Genomic DNA, 23,536 nt, shown 5'->3' on the forward strand with positions numbered 1-23,536 from the left:
GGGGGGGGGGAGGGGGCGCGGGGGGGGCCGTGAGGGCGGCGGGGCCGTGATGGCGGCCACGGGCGGGCCGTGAGGAGCCCTGAGGGGCTGGCGCGGATCCGCGGGGGTTTTCCCCCTCAGCAGCCCAAACCGGCAGCGTTAGCAGCAAAGCAGCCCCCTCCCGTGAGGAAGCCGGGACACGTGGCTAGGAGTTTTTGTGTATTTTGTAGAATTTGGAGTAAAAGTGAGGGAAGCGGCAGCCGGAGTGCAGCTGGGCGCTGCCAGGCGCGCAGGGGGAGCGCTGCTTCCACACCAGGCACCCCTTCGGGTCCTCTGTGCTGGGACTCGTGCCCTGCACTTTGACAAATAAATTATCAAAACCGGTCTGTTTTTTTTTTGTTTGGTTGTTGTTTTTTTTTTTTTGTTTTGTTTTTTTTGGAGGGGGGAAGGAGGGGAAATCACCTATCACAGTAACTCATTTTTCTTTATTATAATGTTGAAGTATTTAGAGCATCAGTGTTTTCAAAAGGTTTGGGATAAAATGCATCACTGGGTTGTTTGGAGCCTGAATCAGTAGATGTGAAGGGTTTTATTACTCCTTTTGGATGCTGGTACTTGTCTAAACCACTCAAACTAGCTTTTTTCCTCCTCCTCAAGGAGTGTTATGTGTATTTGCAATGTAGATGCTTTTCTAGTAGTTGCTATTTCTCTGTTAGATATAACGTATCCCAGCAGGTAGGCTGCTGCAAGAATCACTTCTGCATCTCACAGCTCCTTTGAAGAAGGCTTTTAATTTTACCTCCTTTTCTAAGCACACACATTGCTCACGAAGGCAGGCTGCTGTGGCGCAGATGCGGTGTGAGTGGTGCTGCCCAGGCAGCAGCGTGACAGGGGTGGCTCCCAGCTCTGCTCTGGCTGGAGTTGGGCTGTGTCTGCTTGAGGTCGGAGCAGGACCTCATTAGTGCAATTAATGCAGTCGTTCAGCTTGTTTACAGTTTCCCACTACCGTTGCTTCAAGCACTGGCTGAGGGGTAGGAGCTTGGGCCCGAATCTCAGTTCTTCTGCTGAAAATGATGGCAGCCTTCAGTCAGCTGTAGGATGTGAAGCAAATGCAACTCTTCGGATAGCAGAATTGCTGTGTAAGTGCTATCCCGTAGCTTACTTTGTGTGTGTGCACGCTTTGAGAACAACTTCTCTTCCTTCCCCTTCACCATACTTGTTGATTAAGGACTTCACTGAGCTTCCTACGCTGTCTGGGACCGGCTTGAAGTCTCCAGACCTAGCCGGAATATTTTGGGAGAGACGCCAAGGTTGGCAGCTTCTTGTTTTGTAAAATGCGCTGAATGTGCGCCTAGGTGCTGATAACATCGTGTGCCCTCAGAGGGAAGCTCAGCTGGGTTGTGTTTGCATTTGTGAGACTGCTTTCGAACATCGCTGAATTACGTCAGGCTCTGACTAGGTACCAGCTCTTGCTGGAGACCCTTTGAAAGAAAGTGACCAAGCGGGTAGAACAGGGAAATGCCATTTCTTGGCCTCAAGGACCTGTTGTGGGCATGGCTCCCATAGTGGAGATGTGAAGCATCTGTGCGTGTTATCAGAGTTGATTTGTTTGGACTAGGGGAGTTTACCTCCTCTGCTTTAATCTTATGTCTTGGGTGCAATTGCAGCTCAGCTATCTTGTAAATGCTGTAGAAACTGGGAGTTATGTCCTCCGACTGGAAGTTAACTTTTAAGGAATGAAATGTGGACATTATTTTATAAAGCAGATTTTGCTTTGCTTTCCAAATTAACAAATACTTGGTAAACACTTGATTTCTCTGAACTGAAACTCTGAGGAATGTCCCTGGTAAACTTTCACTCCCATTTATTTCACCCCCCATAAATTCTAGTCAGAAGATTAGGGGGATTGGCAGCATTCTTTATTTCACTACTTGCTTCATAACCGTATACGGTTGTTTTTTTCCCCGAGCCTTATGAAATTTTACTTTCTGTTCACATCTTTGGATACTGTTTTAATCAGCCATCTCTGCAAGGTGTGCCAGAAGAAAAGAGTATTCCATAGGATGGGATTAAATAGCATTTCCTTTTTTCCTCTCCTTTTCTATCAGCCCAAGACCGATATTACTGTGACGTTCCCAGGCACTGAGTAAAATACCTGTTGCTTTCGTCTCCAGTTGCAGGTGTAGGACAGAGCCCTCGCGGCCGTGTTGCTGTTCCCTTGGCTTCAGCTCTCTGCCAGGCGGAGGGGATGCTGGAAGGCCTCTGCTGGCAGCGGGTCCGCCGGCTCCTCATCTTCTTCCCCTGCCCCTGCACAGCTTCACGTGCTGGGGCTTTGCCCAGCCAGCTGCCTGAATGAAGCCAAAGCATGATACGGGATCTGCGGTGGTGTTGTGTGTTGGCCATTCACCTTTCAGATGGGCTTCTGTTTTATTTTTTTGGGGTTGTAACCCCTTTTATATATGCGTGCCTTCTGTAACTTTTTATTATTTTGTTCCAGCAGGGCTTTTTTTTTTTCCCTCAAGCTAAGTGTTAGCACTTCAGGCTGATGTTAACACTAGTTTATGTATTTGATGTAACTGAAATGTATTTATAAAGGCTTGATGTAGGTACTTCTGAGTGAGTGGTGTTTTCAGGAACGGAGTGTTTGCTGAGAGCCTGGTCCAGGTTGGAATACTGGGAGTAGGCTGGAAATAAAGCACATCCCCCAGGACTGTCAGATGACTTCCCTCATTTTCCATCAATTACATCCTTTTAGTACTGATAAAATTTGAATAATACATGAGTCGAGTAATTAAAACTTTTACATTTTCTGTTAAGTGTGTGTTTCTCCTCTAAAGAATGCCTGTCTGACCGGGAGGAGCAAGTCTAGGTAACATCGAACCCTCACATCTTCAATTCAATCCAAACATGCACCTGGAAAGCAGGCCCCAAGTATTTTGTGTGGGCATCACAAACCGAGGGCTGGGCCTTCTATCTCTCCTCGCTCTCATTTGCAGCAGGGAGACTACACAACGCCTTAAAAGACTGATGTGAAAATAAACGAGTGGTGTGATTCTGTCACTGCAGTGCCCCAAAATCTGCTGCTTCTCCTTTCTTCCTCTCAGAAGTCACACAGCTTTCTGTGGTAGTGTGCCAGGCAGCTCATAAAAGCTATAAGTGACATTTGGAACAGTAAATATGTTCTTTATATAAAAAAAAAAAGATGGTTATTATATTTCTGGACTGTGTTCTGGCTTGTTTTCTGGGATCATCATCACAAACCAGTAGAGACATTGAGAACATACTGTAAAAAAGTGCAGAGATGCACGTGGGTTTCTGGGTTTCTCATCTCCACTGATGTGTGCTCTGTCTGGTGCTGGTAAGGGTCAGCTTCTCGTCCACTCCTGTGCTTTCCAGAGGACACCCCTAAGACTTGCCAAGCGTGCTGTTCCTTCAGAAGAACACACTGGCAGCTCGCTTTGAACCCACAGGCACACCAAGCCACCGGTCAGCATCCCTGCAGAGTGCCTGCCTGGTGTTGTGTTGCTGCCCCTGAGGGCGGTGGAGACACCGCGTGTGTGAGGTGGGAGCTGGGGGGCAGCCTGCTTAGCCTGGGGACAGCCCTCAACCTCTCCACCTCCTCCCTGAGCTCCATCAGGGAGTGCGAGTGGGGACAGAGCTGTGGGGCACCTCCCTGCCAGGCCTGGTGAGGGGCCTGGAGAACAAGGCTTATGGGGAGCGGCTGAGGGAGCTGGGCTTGTTCAGCCTGGAGAAGAGGAGGCTCGGGGGTGACCTTATCGCTCTCTACAGGTACCTCAAAGGAGGCCGTAGCGAGGTGGGGGTTGGTCTGTTCTCCCATGTGCCTGGTGACAGGATGAGGGGGAAATGGGCTAAAGTTGCACGAGGGGAGGCTTAGGTTGGATGTTAGGAAGAACTTCTTTACTGAAAGGGTTGTGAGGCACTGGAATGGGCTGCCCAGGGAAGTGGTGGAGTCACCATCCCTGTATGTCTTTAAAAGACGTTTAGATGTAGAGCTCAGTGATATGGTTTAGTGGAGGACTTGTTAGTGTTAGGTCAGAGGTTGGACTCAATGATCTTGGAGGTCTCTTCCAACCTAGATGATTCTGCGGACTGCAGAGGAGTTTTGCCCTTGGGGTGAGCAAGGATGCGTGCAGGGAGCTGGGCCACGTGCACAGGGCACGGAGGGTGGAGGCATGTAATGGAAGGTAACATCAATGGAAAGTAGCTCGTGGCTGTCCTGGAAAGGCTGCATCTCTGCCTCCTAACGCTGCTGATCCTGCCTCTCCATCCTCCACGCCATGTAGATGCCCAAGGACGACATCAGTAGCTCGTCCTGCTTAAGTCTCTGCCTGCAGCGGCTGTCTGTTGCCCTAAATCTTTGAGGTGCAGTTGCTTTGTAATCAAAATGGATTAAGCACCTGTGCCCTCTGAGACACATGTGCACCCAGTGCAGGCGGTAGTGCTGCCTGTTTCTGCAAGCTTAGGCTCCCATCCTCTGCCTCCTGCTTCTCAGGTGCCTCAATTGAGAGCAGGGGGTGACGTCAGTGGGCCCAGGCCTCAAAGGATCCGTGGTGGAGCTCTAAAACTTGAAAACGTTGCCTGATGCGGGATTCCTTTGTTTATTTGTGTGTGAATAGCAAAAGTGTTCCAGAAAACTTCCAAGGATATCCATCTTGTGGTTGGGCTAGTGGTGGCAAAATGTGATGAACGCAGCCTTTGTTTCAGCCGGTCAGTATCAGCATCCCGTCGCTCGCGGTCTTGTCTTGCCACAGTCCTACAGAGCCGTAACAGCATTCAGTTTCCTGCCTCAGTGTTGTATAACACTAGTTTATTTCTTCGGAAGTTAGGAAACGTGTAATTTGCTAAATTGGTAGGAATTTTGATGATAATTTCTTAGGAAATTTCTTAGGAATCGATAAATTTCTAGGAAAATCACAAGTTGCTTTCTTAGGGTTGTTAGTGTTGTTCGCTAAGGTGATCCTGACCACTTGGCAACACTTCCACAGTGGTCGTGATCACAAAAGGAGGGTTTGATTCTTCTCTTGAAGGGAAGAAACAAACTCCCCCTGTTGTGCTGACAGGCTGGTGTCTCCCCGGTTCCTCTGCCATTCCCAGGTTAAAAGCTCCTAGAGGCTGCCTGCGGAGCATCATCTACTTTGTAATACAAGCTGGCATGTAGGTTTTTTATTAGGGTATTGTGAATGGCTTAAAGCAAATCACCATACCATTACATAATTTAATTTGCCATTGTAACGTCCCTTTAAAACAAGGACTTAAAAAATATGTGTGTGTCATGCTGCTTAGTCCTGCTGGTAGGGGAGCTACCATAGCGGCTGCTTTGTCGCCACTCCTAGAGGCAGTGCCTGGTGGTTTTTCTTTTGTAGTTTTGTGTTTTGCTTAGTACTTTCCTCATCTTTCCTCCCCATTCTGTTCTCTCTTATCAGAAGAGGTAGGGAGCAAATTGCTAGTGCTTGTTAGTGGGGCTGCGCTTGTTTTACTTCAAAACACGGGCTCCTAATTCAAGGTACTACTTACCCAGATGCAGGAGAGACAAATGCATTAAAGGGCATTTTTTTTCAGCTTCTCTTCCATGTTTTCTTATCAGGTTACAGTAGTGAGAGATGGCATGGGTTTATTTATTACAGGAATACCTGGGTAAATATTAGTTCCTTTGCTAACACTTAGAAATAGGGATTATTTCAGAAATGTTATCACAGAATCAGCTAGGTTGGAAGAGACCTCCAAGATCATTGAGTCCAACCTCTGACCTAACACTAACAAGTCCCCCCCTAAACCATATCACTGAGCTAAATGCTCGTGCTGCTCAAATCCCGAGATCTTGTCGATGACATTCAGTTTTGTGTTCCCCATCTGACGGAGAGTGTCAGACATTTGACAAGGAAAGGAAACGAAACCTACCTGGATTTGTTTGAGGGCTGAAGGCTGACAGCCAGGCAGGCTGCCAGAGCTGGAAGGTGTTTAAAAAAAGAAAAAGGGAAGAGAAAAAGAAAAAAAGAAAGAAAGCAGAATGATCTCCTTGTAAGAAGGCTTGACAGATGATATCCAAGGGAGAAAACTTCAAATGAAAGTAATGCAAGTAAAATAGCGCTGGATGATTATGAATGTTATGGAATTGAGCTACTCCCTGTTAATCACACTTAATTAATATAACCCAGTTGCGAGATGATTTGTGGCTGTTTTGAATAAGCGCGTGAGATCAGAAGGACTGGGTTTCTGCTCTCCCTGTACCAGTGACATGATGTAGCCAGTTTTTATAAGCCGATGCAAATCCATCGCAAAGCGAGGGAATTACTGGGCACGCCGGATTAAGAGGTTATGGAAATATTTCATTGCTCTTGAAGGCTGCCTGGCCGTGCACCCTTGAGCTTTGCCTTCCAGGGGTGCAGGGGGCTGCGCCACGGGCCCCAGCGTGCGAGGAAGTGTCTGTGGGGTGTGGGATGGCAGTGGGATAGCTGGAGCAAAGCCCCACTGCTGCCTCAAGCAGCAATGCCTGAGGGCAACCTTGTGCTGCGTTAGGCAGCTATACCTGAAGGCAGCCGAATTTTTCATCCCTGAGTTTTACGGCGTGCATGGGGAGAGAGGGTGTGTGGTCAGGGGGCTGTGTGGCTGCTGCTTGTGGCTGCTGCTGCTCTGCTGAGTGAGCTGTACTGCTCTGGGATGGCTTCAAGACAAGGGATTGAACTTTTTGTTTTGTTTTGTGAATTAAACGTTGGTTTAGTGCAGTTCACAAACGGGGAGTGAAAGCTTTGTACCAGGTTTAACTACCTTTCAACTCCCGGGCATCTGCATATATCCATAAACAGTCTGCAGCCCCCAGAGTCTGAGATATTTACATGTATGTACTGCTTTCCTCCCCTACAGAAACAAATGGAGTAGATGGTCTTGGAGGTTTCTTCCATCCTAGTAAATTTCTGTGAAATCAGGTTTCCTCACTCAGTTGCTTAAAGAAACCATCAGACGTGAACAAATACTTCCATAGGTCTCTGTGCCCTTAGGAATTAAAACCTGAACTTCTGAATCGTTGTCCTGGGCTAGGACTTTTGCCCCTTTGTTGGTACGAAGAACTGCCCTGCCGCCTCTTCTCTCCAGTGTCACCCGTTAAAATGAGGAGAAAAGTTCATATGTAAGCACTCGGGGGAAAAAAAACAGGAATTACGCAGCTGGTTAAGAAATGCAGTGGTACACGAACAGAGATTTGAACAGAAATGACCTATAGGGAGTGGTGCATCTGTGCAAGAAATAGCATGTGTCCTTTTTGTTTTCAAATGATCCGTTTGCCATCCTGCACGTTAGAAGTAAGTGGTAGAAAAGACGTGAGTTACTGCGGGATTAAGTTACAGCACGGAGTCGAGAGATTCTTAATTCACAAGCGCAATAGAGCAATTATCTTGAAATAAACTGCAATTAATGCTGCTCTGAAAGGAACATCTTACGGAACAAACCTCTACTAAGCGAACACAGTGTGCACTTAGTCTCCTGTTACATTTTTAGAAAGTTTAACAATTTTACTTCTATGTTCAGTTGCCTTTTAACTCAGTGCTATGGTACACCAGCCTTTTAAACTTGTTTGCTATTATTTGCTATACAGGGCAGTCAGAGTACTAAATTTAGAGAGCATAGTCTGGGATTTTGTTGATCTGCACTGTTTTAGGGAAGCACGTGCCTGGAAACTTCGTTTCAGCAGATAGGAGTGTTCTGCTCTGGGTGGAAATGTTTCTGCTCTAGAGGAGAAAAAAAAAAGGATAGCTGAGAATCATAAAGATGCTACTGAAGGAATAAAATGTATTCATATTTGTGTGAAGCAGACTGTTACACCACGTTAAACATTCCTAATGTTCTCCACACCGTGCTGTACTTACTACTCTTTTTTTTTTTCCCTTCAGTTCTATAGGTGCTGACACAACAACAGTTTAGCAATGGATCAAAGGAAAAATGATAGTTTTGTCCCAAGTATCACACAGCTGGAGGACTTCCTAACAGAACATGACTCCAATGTTGTTTGGCTGTTAGTAGGTAAGGTGAATTTATTCTGCTTTGGGTAAGTGTTGTTCTTTTGTTTGTGTGTACTTTTAAACATGCTTCTCAAAACGTTGGTATACCAATAGAGAAATTCTGGCCAAAAGACATCAAAGCATTGAAAACAGATTTTTACTTGCCATATAACTGCTTAGTGATGTATGACAATGCTATTTAAGTAATTCAGAAAGAAAATACAGTATTGTTTTCAATACTAATATTGCTGGGATACTCAGGAGTGAAGTCCAGTGTGCAGAGAATGATGCTCTGCAACTGCTGCTCTGCAAAATAAGAGCCCAGGGAGAACTCTCTGCAAAATAAGTTTATTTTAACACCAGAATAAGCTGTTGATTAACAGTAATACAATGACAGGATTGGCATTGTAGCACATGACAGGCAGATACAGTAACTTCACTCTACAGATATTTAATACAGCATGCATCATTTGAATCATGGTATAAAGACACTTGTGTTAAATGACATAACTTTTACACCAAACTTTGTGTCACAATAAGCCTTTAGGCACAGGGTGCTCAGTTATAGGTAGTTCTTGTAAATGTACCTTAGTTAGACTTATGTTAGTCTTTATAACACTGGTGCTGTTGTTTATAGTTGTGTGTAGGAACTTGTATTTCCTGAACATGTGAACGAGTGGGGCAGGGAGAGCAAAATAACCATTGAGTTAGATTCAGGTCTGGATGAAGGCGTTAGACGTATGTTGAACTGTGACTTTTACAAGAACAAGCAATACCTGCTTTTCAGCCTTGATTCCTAGACCCAGAGCAAAGGGCAGCAGAGGAAAAAGTTTCATTTTTGACTTTTGGGAATTGTGTGTGTGTGTGTTGGCAATTGGTGCACTGCAATTATTTTTCAGTGGGCCAAGTTGAATGAAATGGATATAGGCAGATAGCTGAAGCTGCTTCCAGAATATTATTAATTTTCACTTTTAATATGTTGAAGTGGAAAATCTGCATGCAACGTAAATTTTAAGTGTAATCCAGATGAAGATAAGAGAAGTCACCATGCCAGTAGTTGCTTGTGATAAAATATGGAAAGGACATGGAACAGATCTGCAAATTCTGTCTCCGGAAGCTTTGAATTAAGACCTAGGGGTGTTCAGGTCTTTTACCAAAGAATAAAAGTGTCAAATGGCAGTCTGCAGATTTTTTTCTTCCTCTGGTTTTCACTTTCTGCACTGGATTTACAGAACAAACAATTACTAATACTACTCGGGAAGTATGTAGGACATAAGCAATTCCATTTAACAACTATAAATCAAACCAAAGGCTTTGCTTAGCTTTCTTATTTGCTTGAGCATATTAAATGTACAAATTTATATTCCAAGGAACAGTGGGTGGAACTTCAAGACATAATCTAGTCTGTTCCTTTTTTCTAAGGGTAGATTGATCTATGTACATCTATGCAGTTTTGGGGAGCTGCTGATCTCTTCATTTGTAAGGGGGTGCCTGGTATTCTAAAAACAATGACACAACAGAAAATTCTGGGTAGCCTCCTGTTATTATGAAGTATGGATACAAAGGCATTAAAGTAATGTTCATTAATCTTGACCCAGTTTCAACCAATCGTTCCTTCCCTGCTTTCATCTGCTGACCTATGGCATCCTGTTAAAAGAGAACAAAAAAAGATGTCAACAGTTTATCTTCTGTTTAATCCTGAAACAGCTAAATATTGATTCAAGTAAGAGGTGATGAATTTCAGAAATGAACATGCTCTTCAAAGAGTTGTTGCACAATTCTCGCACAATCTGTTTTAAAAAAATCACATGTAGTGAAATGTTTCAAATATAATTTCCAAAAATGTAATTGCAGTGAAGAGGCTTTTAAAATCAAGGAATATAATAATGAGATTAATAGAGTTTATAGGATCTGTCATTTAGTAGTGGAGACCAAATTTGGTGAGTGGGGGAAAAAAAAAGGGTAAAATCTGGGGCAGATGTGAGACAAGTTATATAGGCAGTGTATAGGACTGTGGTGTCTGGGAAGTGTATTGGTTTGCTGATTTTCTTCAGAATGTCACCTTGAGAGGAGACCTTCTTGGCTTTAGGTTAAGTGCCTAGATGAACTTTAATCTCAAATTAAGTTTTACGACTGGAATGAGACCCTTTGAGTGTGAGTCATGCCACCTTTCTCCTTCACTGATAGAGCAGCTTACTCATCTAAAAGCAAGGTGAGGTAAATGCTGCCCTTGCAGAGTGCCTTCTCTGAATGCCAGCAGCACTTTCTTTTCTGGGGTTTCGTTTTAACCCTCCATGCCTTGTTCCTGTGGAATTACCACCCGTGCAGAGCTTTGACCTAAGATTTGATTTGTTTTACACGGCAAGCAGCTTACTTGCCCAGGTGTATGTGCTACTTCAGTTTTGATTAGACTGGATCCCTTTTCCAGTAACAAAAAGACAAAGTCATACAAGTCTTTCTCTTCTCCCTTCTCTTCCTCGTCTTTTGACAAAGTGCAGGCACTGTGGTGGAACAGATGACTGCAAAAATGTTAAGGTCTAGTAAATGAACAAGTCTTTTTTAAGTAAAATTTTTATCAATTACCTGAAATCTCTGCAGAGTGAAGACATCACACCTGTGTGTTTTTCTGCACTTCAGTTTTCCCATAAAAAGCACAATAAATCTGAGTTTTTAAGTATAGAATAGATATAAAAGGAAAACTTTTGTTATAAAGGTCAGTTAATATAACAAACAGAGGTACCTTAAATACAAAAATTGCATTATTCCCTATTCTGCTCTGGACTAAGCAGGTTGATAATTTATTGAGTGAGAGTTAGAAGTAGTCCATTCCCTGGCAGCCCCATTGCTTTTGGGTTTGTCCTTCTGGAATCTTTGAGAACCCTTGTAGTTAGAAATAGGTTACCAACTCTTAATCAACTAAAGTGAAAATTACTTTGGGGATTAGCAGACCTAATTTTTTTTTTTTTAGCATGTTTTTCACGAGATTGCTTTTTCCTCTTTCCATGTTCCAACTGTTGACAGTTTTCTGCTATCCCATAGACTGGTCTGTTTCTCTCGAGGTCCAGCAGCTTAGGAAATTCATGTAGTTTCAGGTGTGAGAGTAAAATTGTCTGTGTTCAGGAAATTTAAGTTACAATTCGTGGTTTGGAAAAGGGTGGAGAAGGAATGTCGTTTGACTTCTGTAGATCATATTTTCTTAGGTATTTTGAAATACAATGGTTGTGTGGCATAATGCTTGCTACCATTTGATCTGTGAAATTTAAGAGGATAGGAGATGACAGTGAAATGTATGGTGCCTGTCTCCTGCCCTCAGTAGGCCTGTTCTTCAAATTGGGGAATAAAAGACTGTACTTTTCTGAAATTTGCATTTTGCTTTTTTCCCCTTTTCACAACTTTCTCATACCCTCCTTCCCATTGAAATGCCTCATCAGTTTCTTTTTTTTTTTTTTTTTTGAGAGTGGGAAGAACATTATACTTTATAATTTCAATAGGTAAGGGTTTTATAGTCTTAATAGGTAAGGCTTTTATCTAGGCCAGAATGCTTTAAAAATATTTTAATTCATTGTAATCTTTTAACAGCGACAATATTGTCTTGTGGATGGATTATCTACCTAACTTATTATAATTCCCGGAACATTGGACTCATTCTAACATTGGTTCTGAACAGGCTATATAAGCATGGCTACATCCATATTGGTAAGTGAAGATTGCTGTAACGCTGTTGCTTTTACCTACTGCTTTTTATTATACTTTGATTTGCTGAAAACCAAGTGGAGGTAAAATTACTGTTACAGTAATTTGGAAATGATCAGTATGGTTTTAATTTAAGAAAGAAACAAGTTCAATGACATGCTTCAGGAAATGATTTCTGGTTTAGGTAGGAAAACACCCTCTTTTTCATTGTCTAATTGTTTTGTATTAATGTTCACTTGATGGATTTTTATTGTCAGGTGTACTTTTTTCTGTTTACTCTTTATACTTAGGTATGTAAAGCCTGTATGTTTCCCATTACCTTCTCAAAGCCCTATATCATTAATGGTCCGCCTCCTAAGAGGAGGTTGGTCCCAAGGAGCCTACACGAGCTGCTTGACTTTGCCTGGTGATTTGGTGTTCAGGGGCACAGCTTCCCACTCCCCACACCTCTGGGGCTGGTTATATGGCATCTGAAGCAGGCGGAGAAACTGTTTGGTTGGGCTCAAAGGAGCATGGTGGTGTCTCAAGGCTTGGCTCCTTGTTATAGCAGTGTCCTTGCTTTCTAAATAAGCTGTCAGAACAACTAATAATGTTAGTCCATACTGGCAGTGTGATACGTTGAATTTATACTGGCTAGAACGTTTCCATCAAAATCCATTACATTTTTTTTCTTTTTTTTTTCTTCTTTTTTTTTTTATAATTTTAAAACACTTTTGAATAAAACAGGTCAGTACAAATCACTTGGGCACTCACCCACATTACAAAAATATCTGATGTTGAGTCACAGAGGGCTGTATCCCACAACCTCACTCTGACTGCACTTCTGACTTTCATTTATTCTTGCATGCCTTCCTCTCGCTGCTTTCCAGAATGGCTACTACTTTACTTCTGGACTTTTCTGCAACTATTGATCATAAATGGAGTGTTAACTTTAAAACAAACAACCGAAAACCACAACCTCAGCCATACCCACCTACCAAATTGACCCCTGCATTAATTTACATATGTCCTCAAGAATTTAAGAACTGTAATCCAAACTAGCTTCAAATCCAGCTTTTTGAACAGCAGTGTAGCTGAAAATCGTACTGGCTGCTACACTTGATCTATAGGCTTTTATTATAATTTCTGTGTGAAACTGCTATTAAGTTAAGACAGCTGGACGTAGCTAGCCAAATATATGGTGTTCTTTATCAACTTAATCAGTAAGAAGAACGTAACATTAATTAAATCCCATGATTAACAGCTTGGCTTCAATCAATTAGTGGTGGTTTTTTGCTTTAACAAATCATAGTTTACTTACATTTGTGAGTGAAATGAAAAGCATTAGGAAAATTATGGGCTATTGCAATACCTGCTGATCTTTTCATACTCATTAATCCCTTCCTGCTGTAAACACAATTTGTCAAAACAATTGCACTGAAAACTTCATAGCTATTTAAAATTTGAAAAATTCTTCAATCAGGAATCTATATTTCTCTAATATAGTTCTTGCATACAATAGCTTAATAGGAAAATTGTTCAAAATAGCTTCCCTAGATCGTCCCACAAAGTTTGCAAGGTACCTGGGTGTTCCTGAGTGACTTGTGTTTCTCAGACGGTCAGTTGTGTTGTTGGATGACGCCAAACCTGACACCTCTTAGAGCCGTGTGCTTGTCATGTGTGTTCTAAACCTCTGACTTCCTTTCTCCTCTGAGTGTCAATGTGTTTTTGAAGTTCAAGATACCAAGTAAACATATTTCAGATAACTGACCACTGTATTCTTCCTGTTCAGAAGTTAAAGCATCAACAATTTCAGGCTAACACCCTGTAAATTCTCTCAAATTAGGTTCCTTTTCGTTCTCTGTGCTGTCTGGAAAAGTCATGGTTCGAGAAATCTATTTCATCACAGAAGACATGTCTATCAGGTACGGATTTCCAAGGGAGTCACTGTTCTAAACACTGATGTTAAATACAGAAAATGTGTATGTCGAAGTAACACATACCCAAGTGCCATTTTACAAATGAGTAGTACGTATACTCATATATGTTAAAAATAAACTATTTTGATTAAAGTGTTTTGACATTCTTAGAGATGCACATTTTGTTAGCTGATCTGCTGTTTGAGCATTATCAATTGGAAGTGAGTACTGAATAAGATTCTAGTGGCCCTTAATATGTGTAAAAGAAAACATTTTAGAGTTTGAAGGAGAACTGTTTTTAATTAATGGCTTGCAGTCCACACTCTTGAGCTTAAGTCTTGAAGATTTGCTTGGGCCAAGTAGTTTGGCATTTGTATCCCAGAAGTGAGAATAATTTGTTTCATGAACTGCAAACTAGCAAATAGTTTATAACTTTGATTCCTATCATAAAAGTTGTACAACACTGAGTAGACAATGGGTATACATGTAGGTTCTATACAAGTTCAGATAACGTGGTAATTGTATAATACTGTACTATGAGACTCACATTTCTCTGTGCCTTACTATTGCTTGTACACTGTTGAAATTGCAGATCTCTGCAGTGCATAAGGCAGCACATCATGCAGCTACACATAGGATTTTGGATTATTAATCTTTTAACTTCTGTTTTATCTAATTTATTTAATTTAGAATCCAGGATGGATTTATCATATTTCGCTGGTGGAAGATGTACAACCCTAAGCAGAAGCAGCATGGTAGGCATCTTAAAAAAGCTTAACATTTTAAATTAAGTTTACAGGTAATCTACATAAAAATATTTCCTTTGTACAATTGCGTGCATGTAGTTCAATTGTTATTATGTACCCGAAGTACATCAAAACATCAGAAGGTAAGAGTTCTTTTAACCAGTTCACCTACGTTAGTGGATTAGAACAACACAATGAAATAAATAAAGGATTTATAGTCAGGGACTCAAGGCCTTCTCAAGACAACGCTATTAATCTTAATAGTAGCCTTCATTAGCTGTAGTCTGAGCATAATTGATTCGGTATTGAAGTTTATAACCATGACAAATAGAGACTTCTGAGGTTCTGAAACTTGATTTTAGTTTTCAGGTTTGCTGTTCTGTCAGTATTTTAGCAGAAATGTTACAATAAGGGATATTCTTTACTGTTTGATAACCCTGTGTCTTGATGACATCTGTCGTCACAGAAGTGCAGAAGTGGGGAAAAACTCATTTATTTTTCTTCCTTATCTATGGCTGAAGGAGGCGTAATACTGGATATAAGAGATTAATTGTATCTGCAGAAAACACTTTGAGAAAACATAAATAACGTTGTGATGTGTGCTTAGACATTTATAGGATTAGAATCTAGTTGGATGAGTGTCTCAAGGGCTGCCTCTCTTGACTTTTCAAGTGTCACAGTTCCATTGCTAATTCAGGGAGGTCCAGAGGTGGCATTTGTATGCCGCTTGAGGAGGGCACTAATTGAGAAGGTGACTGAACTTTGGAGGGCCTTCTTTCCCCCCGCTATGCCTCTCTCCCTTGGAATGGCCTCTGATTGCATGATGCCTCTTAGATTTGCCAGGAAGCTTATACAGTTGTTGCTTTTTCAGTACCAGCTCAGCAGTGGTAAGAGTACTGCATACACGTTATGCAGGTAGATATGAGACACCTTTCAAAATACTGAGATAAAACGGGGAAGGTTGCCCATGTTTTTTTTTTTTTAATCGAGATTTGCATAATACAAATTCTTTACATTGTAAGAAGACTAATTCAGGAAGTAGAAGCTAGTCTTAAAGTTAATTACATTCTTGTAACCACAGGTTATCATCCAGCAGGTTTTCACAGAATTTTTTTCCATCTGCTAGTTAAAACATATTTCTCTAGTGGCTTACAGAATGAAAAACGAATTGAACTTATTGCAGTAAGGATAGCTGTGTCTGTCTTTGGTGGTGTTTTTGCTTGGCAGTGTTCCAAAACTTTAACCATTTCTGCTGGCATTTAGGACTGCATAATTAGCAGACAAATAATCCAAGTAATTGAGAAGATTAGAGGTCTATAGGTCTGACAACAAAATAATGTGAATAAAGTGCTCTCTTTAATAATTGCTTTCTCTTAGGAAAAATAACCCTGCTTACTTTACATTGCAACTATTTATCAGAGATTATTTCATTTTTAAAAGGAAAATTAAATCTTCAAAAATTCTTAGCCCGTTGTAGTATATTCTTCCCCATACTTTTTAATCTGCTTCATCACAACCCGGATACCTGACCAAATCACTAAGGCTGCTGCTAAATTGCATCCTAAGGATTTCTCTGGTTTCTTTGAGGATTACTCTTGCAGCTGTCACAGAGTGTTTGGAAAACCTGTTGTAGCTAGACATTACTGATGCATACCTTTGTTTCAGATCCCTCATAAAAGGAAAAACAAAATAGACATGAAATGTGCCTATAGGAAAATGCATAGACTGAAACTGGCCTATTAAATATTTTAAAATGCCACCAGATTCTTGTAAAAACACAAACCTTAAGTCTTCTAAAATTTTTGCTTGGAAAAAGTACATCTTTTGAAGGCTTAAGTGTGAGCAGTAAAGATTAGTTCATGTTTTTCTGTTTTATCTTGGTTTTGGAATTTTGCACCTGAAGTGCTGGGTGGTGCAGTGAGGAATGGAGCAGGAAGGGGAATTTGTTGTTGATAGCAGTGATAAACTTGGTCTTGTTAGTATAAAAACAGTGTGACCTCAGTCTGTTTTCATTTTAACAAATTTAAGGATGTTGGCCATGGTGGGTTTTTGTTGTTATTTATTCAGAGAAGGCTAGTGAAGGATCCTGAAGTACTCATAGACCTCACTAAGGCGTTGCATCTGGGTGGCTCCCAGCACGTACTGGTTATGGGACTATTCCTCCCCAGGTGCAGGACTTTGCACTTCCCCTTGATGAGCTGCATGATGTTGGTCCCTTTCTCTGACAAGTACAGTCAAGATCTCTAAATATTTGCTCTTGGGTAGATACACAATGGGCTGCTGGGTTCCTTCTCTTGCTCCTGATGACAGCAGTGGTAGTAGCTCCGGCGTGGTCATTTCTAGTGTCTGTGGGGAACGTTGCCTTCAGTTTAATCCCTGTGAGTTACAGATCGGTGACTGCTGTCATAGCCATTGATGCTTCAGTTTCCAAAGGTGTGTTTGGCTTAGAGACACCAGATCAGATTCTAGAGCAACTCAGATCTCCTGAGTAAATGTGTAGTGGGCACTCTTTCAACTAGGTAGTCGGGGGGAGTTGTGTGAGCATTTTCCTCACATTAACTACATAATTAGGTCATACTATTCAAGGTGAAAGTATATCTCAAACAGCTCTGTATGTAAACAGCAGATGTTAAACTCACTTTTCTGTATTAAAGAGCCAAGTTGCTACTACAGTTAAAATTTTAAATTCATGAAAATGTGGATTGACTACATGAAATCAGTATGCTTCTTGTTAGTTCTCCGTATTTATGCTTTCTGTTTCTCTATAAAACAAAGATGCTTCTCGGTTTGGCACTGAGGATTCAGTGCTGTGCATCAAGTGATTTTGTTTGTTTTGTTTTATATGTGAGACTGAATAACCCTCATTTACCATTTTGTGCATCTCCTTTCTGGATTTATTTTTGCATTGTGACCGAAGGGTGAAATTCCCTTCGGGTTTTATGCTTTGTGTACAACTGCTTTATTTGCAAAGTTTCATTGATTTGCTTGGAATGGCATAAATATTTTGTGTGCTTTTTTTTTTCTTTTTTTTTTTTTTACTGTTTCTTAATATGTTGTTCGGCAGCTGTTAACTACCACGTAGATAGTTTTTTGCAAAATGTATGCATCTGTAAAACTGTAAATACTTAAAGGAAATGTTGGGGTAGAATTAGGAACTCTTTTCCTACTGTTCATTTAGATCCAAAGGCAGAAACAAGACTGTATATTATGGTGAATGACTTTGAATTTCATGTGTACAACCGTTCTGAGCTTTATGGACAACTTCAAGAATTATTTGGCTTGGATCCCACGATAATTCCAGCAAAGAAAGATGATGAAAAAGCACAAGTGAATGGAAGGCAAAGAACACATGCCAATCTTGAAAGGTAAATTATTATTCATTTTGGTATTTTGTTGATGCTTTGTTCTGCGAAGTGCTGAACTAATTGGGTAATGTTTTGTTAACATATGCTCTGGAGGCCAAATGGTTGAAGCATAGTGGAGAGAGAAATTGCATTGACAGGCCTGACAGCCTGAATATTTTTCCTTCCCTCAGACTTCCTACCACAACAATTAAAAAAAAAACACACAACTGAACAAACCAAATACCCCTTGTTTAATGATCAGAAAAAGGTTGAAAAATCTATTTGAAGCACTCTGTAGAAAGGGAGGAGGTGTTGAAAAGGATTATGCTTGCAGAATAATAACGGCATTGCTCAGTAGAAGTAACAGTCCCTCAGGACACTGAATAGACAAAATGTGAGGATCCATATGGTGTTGTGAGGACTAAATGGTTTTTGAGCGTTACACTCAGGCTGATTTGCATTACATTTTTAGTGGTGTATGATTGCCTGTGTAAATACACAAACTTAATTATTTTTTTACTCTTTCTGGGTACCCCATAAAGCATGGTGTGGATGTACAGAGTTCCTCTATTTAGCTTATTTGTAGTGGTGTCAGGTATTCAATCACAAGCCTCTTTCTGGACGGAATCACCTCACACTGATTTATTGGCAAGGGGACAGAAGTTCTAATGAGACTTGAGTCCTTCCAATGCTGCTGGCCAGGCCAGTATGTGTTACTAAATTATGTAGTAGGCTGCTTGCAGCATGCTGTGGCAGTCCTGAATCTGGGTAGGGGCTGTGCCTTCGAGCCAATCTCTTCATAATTCTCTTTTAACACCCTTACCAACACTTGCATGAAGGACTTTTCCCTTTGCAAAGTGACAGATCCTTCACCGAAGACTTAAAATGAGTATTTGAGGTGTTTTTAGAACAGACCAAGTTCCCCTTAGGAAGATGTATTTAACTTGCTCTGTGTTAAAACATGGCGTGCTTGTTTTCTACCTGTATTAGCTCACAATACACCAGCACCAAAGTGTAACTGGACATGCTTCCAGGCTCTGAGTCTGTAGGCTGCTAGCAGGTCCTTGAGAGGAGGCACTCTCATGGGAAAAAAGTATTCCCCAAGAGCTGTGCACTGCAGATCCCTAGAAAAAAAAAGCTTGGTTAGTTCTTCTGCAGAAAAGAGAAAATAATAAAAACAATTTTTTCCGTAGTGTTAAAGTAAAAACAGAATCTCAAGACCCTTCTTCTTCATGGAGATCGCTTATTCCTGTCATTAAAGTCAATGTGAGCACGGTAAGTCAAACAAGTCCCTGATACTCGTAAAAATCTCATCAAAAATACTCATAAAAATCAGGCTTGTGCCTCATTTTTCTTTTACATTCTATTTCATTTTTGTTTTCAGTCATGATTTATAATAGTTTTGGTGCTCATAGAAACAAAGTTATGTTCTCTATTTTGGGAAGTACTTGTTTCTTAGGCTTGTAATGATTTCAAGAATATCACGTAATTAAGCTAGGTAATGGGTGTTACACATTTTTTTGTTTGTTTGTTTCCATACATCTTTTAATAGGGATATTTGGCCATTTTGCTTAAGAGTTAATGCTGCCTCACAAAAACAGGGAAACTGTTACTGACATAATAGGATATAAAATATTGGAATGTTGTGCAAGGTAGTATTTTAGTTATGCGCAGGTTATGTACAAGATTTTGGTCCCTAATCTTTGCATAGGGATGGTTAAACTGTATTATTATAGGTGAATTATCTATACATATATGCAATAAGCAGTGTATTACAATCGATTGGGTCTTCTTTTTAATTTAGGGTCGCTTGGCGTTTGGGAATCACTATCAGCCACAAACACTTTGTATTAACTTTGATGATGCTTTTTTGACATATACCACAAAACCACCTTCGAGCCACCTTGATCAGTTTATGCATATCGTGAAAGGAAAATTGGAAAATGTTAGAGTCATGCTGGTTCCGAGTCCAAGATATGTTGGTCTTCAAAATGATGAGTAAGTTTTGCTGTTTTTTTTTATTGCTTAGATTCCTTATTTCATAATTTATTTTAAGAAAATCAAGACAAAGTTGATTGTGTTTCTGTGACTTTATTTTTCTTAGTGGGTTTAGATGGCTGGCATTTTTAACACCCTGAAGTTATTAAATGTTGGATCTTTGAAACTGTTCATGAAAAAAAGAGTTGGCTTTCTGTCATTGCAGATTGTTTTGTCTATTATGCTGTATGATTAGTATTCCGTATTTAGTTATTATATTCTTTCTCTTGGATATTATAACTATATGCAGGCTTTGACAACAGTAGAAGTTTAGGATTTACGCAAGATTTAAGGTGTTTAGTTCTGTAGAGGTGATTTGCATATAGTTTGGAAAATGATTAAAAAAAAAAAAAAAAGAAAAAGAAAAAAGGGAAAAACAGCACAACATTTGATGTAGTAGAAATGAGGTTATCTTCTGAAGGCAGATTGCTGATCCTTTTACCTCTTCATATTCTGTTCCTAGACAGCCAGGTTTATGAGGCTTTAACAAACTAAATAAAGCTAACACAAGCAACCAAAAAAATGGGGTGCTTGCGTGATGTATTTTGACACTAGGTTTCAGGTTTTATTACACTTGAACCAGATAGACATTCATGTACATACTATATTAATACTCTCGATACGGTATGAATTTCATAGCCAGAATTTTCTGCATCATCTTATTCAATGCTTATAAAATTATATATTCAACAGATAATTTGGACAAAGCTGCTAAATTTCAAAGTCTTTCACAGGTCTTATTTGGTCAACAAAAGGTAAATAATGCATACTATCCTTGGACAATTGCATGTATGCATTCATGTTAAATGGTTTTATCTATCTGTATAGCTTCTAAGCAACAGTATCCAGATAATTAATTATGATGCTTCAAAATAAACTGTGCTTCATTTGACTTTACCTTGGTTGGATTTGTATCAGCCAAATCCTGTCACCTATAAAATACCTTTATATTTTTTCAGTTTTAAATAATACTCAGTGGGTATATACAGAATCCCACTCTTCAAACATGACGACAAAGCAAACTTCTCCAACTAATAATGAAAACAAGCTAACAACATTAAAACAAAATAGGATTAAGATACTGAAACTATTAGCTTTTTCTCGTGCTTCCGCTAAGTATTTTCCTTTTATGCTATTACCATCCCTACAGCTCCTGATGGCTGAAGGATAATGTGCGCAGAAAACATGTGCCCTAATTTACTGCAGATTCAACAAATGACCCAGTTCACTGAAAAATGGGAATGCTTTTGAATCCTGAGAGCCTGCCCTCTTGTGCTTCTTTGGCTTAAAAATTAAGCCGCGTGTCTTAACTTTCAGAAATTCCTGCAGGCAATATATGTATAGAAAACAGTTAAGTGACAGTGAAATTTGTAGCACACCAACTAATCAATACAAACATCAAAAAGCAGGCTTGACAGCAGCGATTTATAAAGGAAACCTCAACACCTCCACCACTTTATGCAAATAAATACTCTGAAACACAAGTTAAAGAAAAGTGCTAGGAAAAGCAGGTCAGTATGAGTTTGGAGATCTGTGACTAAGTCAGCATGCTCAAAGCGGAGGCTTCAGGTAGATATTAGGAAATAGTCTTGGATGATGATGGTAATGACAGTGGAGGAGATGATTATCTAACCCGTCTTTGTGAATGGCCTGTGGTGGGGTTTCTAGGGTTCTGCCACCTCAGTCAGGCAAGGTATAACTAACTATTCCTGCTGAGGGAGGAGAAGAGAACAGGTCAGATGGCCTCATTAGGTCTTCCTCTCCCAAGTTATTTGCAGATAGTTTCAGGTGTGCTTTAGGCTGAGAATACTGCTAGAGGAAGCAGTGCTGTTGTCTTGTTTGCATGGCTGTGCAGTGAACACTGATGAGGGAATTCATCTTTGCTAAGAAAAATGCATGTTGGTCTTAAATCTAAATCAGTTCTGGGTTCACTACCTGTCACTTGTCACCCTAACATATGGCCATCTTAGGACTGGCATAAGCAAAGGTATTATGAAAGAAAAGACTGGTTTTCTTGGCTGCTGTGTTGTTTGCTGTGGCCTCTGACTTCTTGGTAATGTAAAATGATAAGCTGCTTGAGTTACCTTCTGTGTATTTTCATAGTCTCCTTCAGAGAATCAAACCATGGACACACCACAGTACAGAATTGAACTTTCCTATTTGTGTACAAACAAGGCTTGTAAGAAACATATTGAACAGGCAAAAAGGTGTTTTTTTTTGTTTGTTTGTTTTGTTTTGTTTACAAGTGTAATGAGTTCAGACAGATCAAAACAAGAACAAGGAGGAAAAGGGTTTAATTGAGTATGAAGATCCAGTAAACATATGCTCTAGAAGAATGTGAGGAGGAGGAGGACCGAGGAAGGTGTCCAGCTACCATGTGCTAATCCTGTCTCCTCCTCCACTCCTGTTTAGCCTAAGAGCTCAGCGGTGTTATGCTGGAAGTGGAGCAGTGCAAAGGTGAAGAGGATGGCATGAGCCCAGGTCTCTGAGGGGAGGGTTTGGCCCTTCTCTCAGCTGCTAGGGCTTTCCTGCCAGCACTTCCCACTTCTCCTACAGCCGAGTGGCAGTGGCTGGTAGGCCGTGGACTTGGTGAATTCAGATTGTGTTGAAGAAGGCTTAGCTCAAAATCTTTATATATAATTCTATATAAAACCTTAACAATTTTGTTGTAAGCTGTAAACTCAACACAAAGTCTGTATAGGTGAATGCTGTTGGGAAGGCAGAAGTAAACAGTTGTTTGGTGTGCTGTATGCATTCATATCGTACAACTACACCCAGTTTTGTTAAAACAGGAATGTGATTTCTCCAATGTATTTGTATAGTCTGAAGTAAATGTGTGTGGTATGAAAATACTCACTCTCTGTGCTGTCAGAGTGGGGAGCACACTTCATGTGAGAGGGGTGTATTATTCTGTACTGTACAGAACAAAATACGTACCAGATAGAGCAGAAAAGTAAAATTTGGCAGTGTACACAGGCCACCTCACACAGCAGCTGGTTGACCTTTGTGGTGAAATGAAGTTTCTTACATAAGACACAAACTTTGCCTGACAAAAGGTGCCCTGCTGAGGTGGTACAGCAGCTGTGGCATTGCTCAGAGGAGTTAGTTGTGTGGCAGAGGCAGGCAGCTGTTACGCCGTGAGCTTCTCCTCTCCTGCATTACAAAGCAGAGCGGCTTCGTTGAAATTTGTGAGGCTGAAGTGACCGCCTGGGGCTGCTGAGCAGCCGTGAGCTTTTTGGCCTTGCTGGCCCGAGCGTGTGCGTTGTGGAGCACAGGCAGCATGAACTGAGCTCCCCTCATAAACTGCTATTATTATAAATCTCTAAGTACTTTTCTTCCCTGTTCTATTCAGGAACTGCTAAACAATTGTTTTTCCAGATCTCGCTATATTTACATCTCATTGGGGAGGCCAATTCAATTTTACACAGGAAAAACAACTAAGTGGAAAATTAAAATGAATAGGAAGTATTTCATCTCTCGCTGCTGCCATTTACAGTAAAATTGATTTAGACTTTCTCACTCAGCTGCCTATGAAGCAGTGGCAGTACGTGGGCTCTGTGTCTGCTGCCTGCCTTGTTCCCCGAGCTCTTCTGCCTTTGAGGTGAGGTGTGGTGCGATGGACAGCATGCTTCTGCCAGGCCACACACATTGACCATGTATTTTTGTCATTAAATTTTATTCTTTTTGATAACAAGTGCAAACATACAGAAGTGGTTGAAAAGCGAGAAAGATGTGTCTTGCAGTGAAAATATAATTTTCACATTATAATATTTTTATTAGGAGTGTAAAATGTAATGTATAAGTGTGTATATGTTGTAATACTGTGA

At 40.7% G+C, this 23,536-nt stretch overlaps 1 protein-coding gene and 1 long non-coding RNA gene across 11 annotated transcripts in view; both read left to right on the forward strand.

Moving 5' to 3' along the window:
* The window catches only part of BLTP1 (bridge-like lipid transfer protein family member 1), a 113,881-nt gene that overhangs the window by 143 nt on the left and 90,202 nt on the right, over positions 1–23,536 (forward strand). For all 10 annotated transcript variants that reach the window (XM_084518066.1, XM_084518068.1, XM_084518072.1 and 7 more), the window contains exons 2-8: positions 7,884–8,013; positions 11,571–11,687; positions 13,510–13,588; positions 14,273–14,337; positions 17,507–17,693; positions 18,866–18,947; positions 19,477–19,670. In XM_084518066.1, the coding sequence (XP_084374192.1) occupies positions 7,917–8,013; positions 11,571–11,687; positions 13,510–13,588; positions 14,273–14,337; positions 17,507–17,693; positions 18,866–18,947; positions 19,477–19,670 (821 nt within the window). In that variant the 5' untranslated portion in view covers positions 7,884–7,916. The remainder of the gene's footprint in view (positions 1–7,883; positions 8,014–11,570; positions 11,688–13,509; positions 13,589–14,272; positions 14,338–17,506; positions 17,694–18,865; positions 18,948–19,476; positions 19,671–23,536) is intronic.
* LOC311436406 lies at positions 947–2,795 on the forward strand. Its single transcript, XR_014692820.1, has 2 exons — positions 947–1,118; positions 2,154–2,795. It is a non-coding gene; the product is annotated as an uncharacterized lncRNA (long non-coding RNA).

Source organism: Aythya ferina (genome assembly GCF_964211825.1).
Source record: "Aythya ferina genome assembly, chromosome: 4".
NCBI lineage: Eukaryota > Metazoa > Chordata > Aves > Anseriformes > Anatidae > Aythya > Aythya ferina.